The sequence below is a fragment of the Sinocyclocheilus grahami genome, unplaced genomic scaffold, assembly GCF_001515645.1.
Source record: "Sinocyclocheilus grahami isolate Dianchi unplaced genomic scaffold, SAMN03320097.WGS_v1.1 scaffold410.1, whole genome shotgun sequence".
Classification (NCBI taxonomy): Eukaryota; Metazoa; Chordata; class Actinopteri; order Cypriniformes; family Cyprinidae; genus Sinocyclocheilus; species Sinocyclocheilus grahami.
In genome coordinates this window covers 1193794-1196583 of record NW_015505589.1, presented here as the reverse complement: position 1 = coordinate 1196583, position 2790 = coordinate 1193794, and the positions used below count along the sequence as shown (strand labels likewise).

The 2790-nt window shown below is 32.5% G+C and overlaps 1 protein-coding gene across 5 annotated transcripts in view; it reads right to left on the bottom strand.

Moving 5' to 3' along the window:
* Window positions 1-1261: 1261 nt before the first annotated feature.
* The window catches only part of golga1 (golgin A1), a 20635-nt gene continuing 19106 nt past the window's right edge, over window positions 1262-2790 (bottom strand). For all 5 annotated transcript variants that reach the window (XM_016232415.1, XM_016232416.1, XM_016232418.1 and 2 more), the window contains one exon: window positions 1262-1606. In XM_016232415.1, coding sequence (XP_016087901.1) covers window positions 1502-1606 — 105 coding nt within the window. In that variant the 3' untranslated portion in view covers window positions 1262-1501. The remainder of the gene's footprint in view (window positions 1607-2790) is intronic.

Sequence of the window (2790 nt, the reverse complement as noted above, 5' to 3'; positions counted from 1 at the left end):
AATGGTTGATAGATTTTTTTGTAAATTGTATTAGATTCTTTTTTTAAAATAATAAAACCATTGCAGTTCACCGTATTTTAAGTAAATAATAAAATTAATTATCAAACAAAAGAAACTCTTTATTATTATTATTATTATTATTATTATTATTATAAAAACACTTTATTCTTAGTTTACTTCATTTTCACATACATATATATTTATGGTACCATATATGCTGCTATTTTGCACTTTCTATTCAACGAATCCTAAAAAAAAAAAATTTCAAATTAAGCAGCACAACTGTTTTCAACATTAATAAAATTCTTGAGCACCAAATCGTGTGAGAATGATTTCTGAAAGATCATGTGACACTGAAGACTAATGACAGTCTAGACACTGAAAGAGTAATGACACTGAAATTTCAGCTTTTCCATCAAATAAATAAATTACATTTTTAAATACATTCAAATATCAAACTGTTATTTTTAATTTATAGTATTATTTCACAATATTTAAATTTTTTATGTATTTTTGACCAAATAATTGCAGCCTTGTTTATAGTATGAGACTTTTCTAATACAAAAATCTTACTGTACAGTAGTGTACATTACAGTTTAAATTCAAAAAAGGAATGTAATTACCGAAAACGTTCTTCTGAGTAATTAACCGTCAATATGCTCAATAAATTATCATTATTAATAATAAATGTATTGTTGCTGTTATTAACAAACAAAATAATTAATTAAATTATTTGTATTACAATTAATTTAATATTATCATTAATAACGTTTATTATTATAATTAAGACTATACTTTATTACTTTATTAATGCTTAATAACAACAATTATCAACACAAGTCAATAATTATCCCCTTTTGATGCACATAGCTGATTATTTAATTGATTATTTTCACGTTTTGGCCTGTAACTAATATGACAAATTGATTTTTTTGATAATATGATGCACAGTACCAACACAACAGCTTCAATCTACAATTTTAGATGCTTGAAATGAACTTAAATGTCAAATCATAAGTCTACAGTAGAACAGATGAATACCAATTTCTCTTTTGAGATGCCACAAAAATAATAATGACCTTTTAAAAACTGATAATATGTACATCCCTAGTGACAGTCAACCCCATTTCAAATAAGGTTCAACTTCTGTAACAAAACAATCAAGTTTTTCTACAAAACCCCCACATAGACCACAGGGCACCTTTGAAAAGGGGCGTCAGGGAGTGAAGCGCTGAGCGTAATGTAGCACAGTGATTTCCAGCACAGTTGCTAGGGTGAGCTATAAATACCTGGCAGCTGCTTTTCCTGACCGTGTCACTGAGTGCTATAGGTTTGATTCAGAGCGGTGAGCCAGATATCCTGACCCACATTGTTAGCTGCCTTAGCAGAGTGGCCTAGTTAGCTCCCGGGTGCGGAGGAGAGCGCTGCTGGGTGTGATGAGGCTTGAGAAGAACGCACGCTGACCTTTCCACATGTTGTCCTCCAGATTTATACACATAGATTAGTTTTTCTCACACACCTTGTACTCCAGTGTCTGTTTGAGCATGTCCTCCTCTTCTTTTGTGAAATGCAGAAGTACAGAAATGGCTCTGATGAGCTGGAAAGCCTGGAGAGAGAGAGAGAGAGAGACAGAGAGAGGTAACCTCTCATGGGAGAATTCATAGCAGCAGCACTTATGCTGCTATAGTCAAGAGTTAGCAGAGGACTCGAGTGTTTGAAAATCAGTGAGGCACACACCAATTGGATTGTACTGAAAGGTGAATTAGGGTCAATAATGTAAGAGAAAATCTTTTATAGGACACTGTTGCTTCAATAATCTGCATTATATACCAAATGCTATTGCAACAAAAGATGACTGGATGTGCGTAATATAGTTTTTTCCAATGTAATGCTTTTTTTCAGGATTCTTGAATCAATATAAAGTTCAAAGGAACAACGTTTATTTTAAATATAAGTTTATAAGTAATATAAGCATTCACCCAAAAAATGAAAACTTGCTGAAAATTTGTTTCTTCATTAGCACAGATTTGGAGAAATTTAGCATTACGTCACTTGCTCAGCAATGGATCCTCTGCAGTGAATGGGTGCCGTCAGAATGAGAGGACAAACAGCTGATAAAAACGTCACTGTAATCCACATTACTCCATTCCATCAATTAACATCTTGTAAAGTGAAAGCAGGGCTCTACAGTGTGCGACTATGAAAAAAATATTAAGGAGCACCAGTGCGACTGACGCGATCAGCATATTTGTGTTTACGCTCAGGGGAGCGTCAAAGGTTTCTACTTGTAACGTGTTTTTGCGGCGTTGAGTAGTGCATCACAGACTCTATTTCGTCAACGAAAATAGTTTCAAACAAAGTCACAGCTAAGCCGATGTGCATCTCCATTCAAGCACAGTGTTGTTTCATTTATGAATGAACGTGCGTTTTAAACAAATCTAGTGAGTTAATGATTCAGTGATAAAATCAGTGGCATGCTGCCACCTACTGCCAGTTTTAGTTTCATTTTTAAAGTATCATTTCGCAGTTATTTAAATCATTTAATGTTATTATATTCAAAATTTGATATTTAAAACAATCTCAACATGAATTTAATTGCACTCATGCCACCTCTGAGCCTTATTAAATGTCTGAAAATACACCTACAAGCCACTTTTGTGTTCTTCTGTGCCACCTCTGTAGTAAAAAAAATTTATACAGATTTCATTTTATTGGTAACTTATTCTACATGTTCTTATTCTATTGTTTTAATTAGAAATTTAAAAAAGCTTATTTATATATATATATATA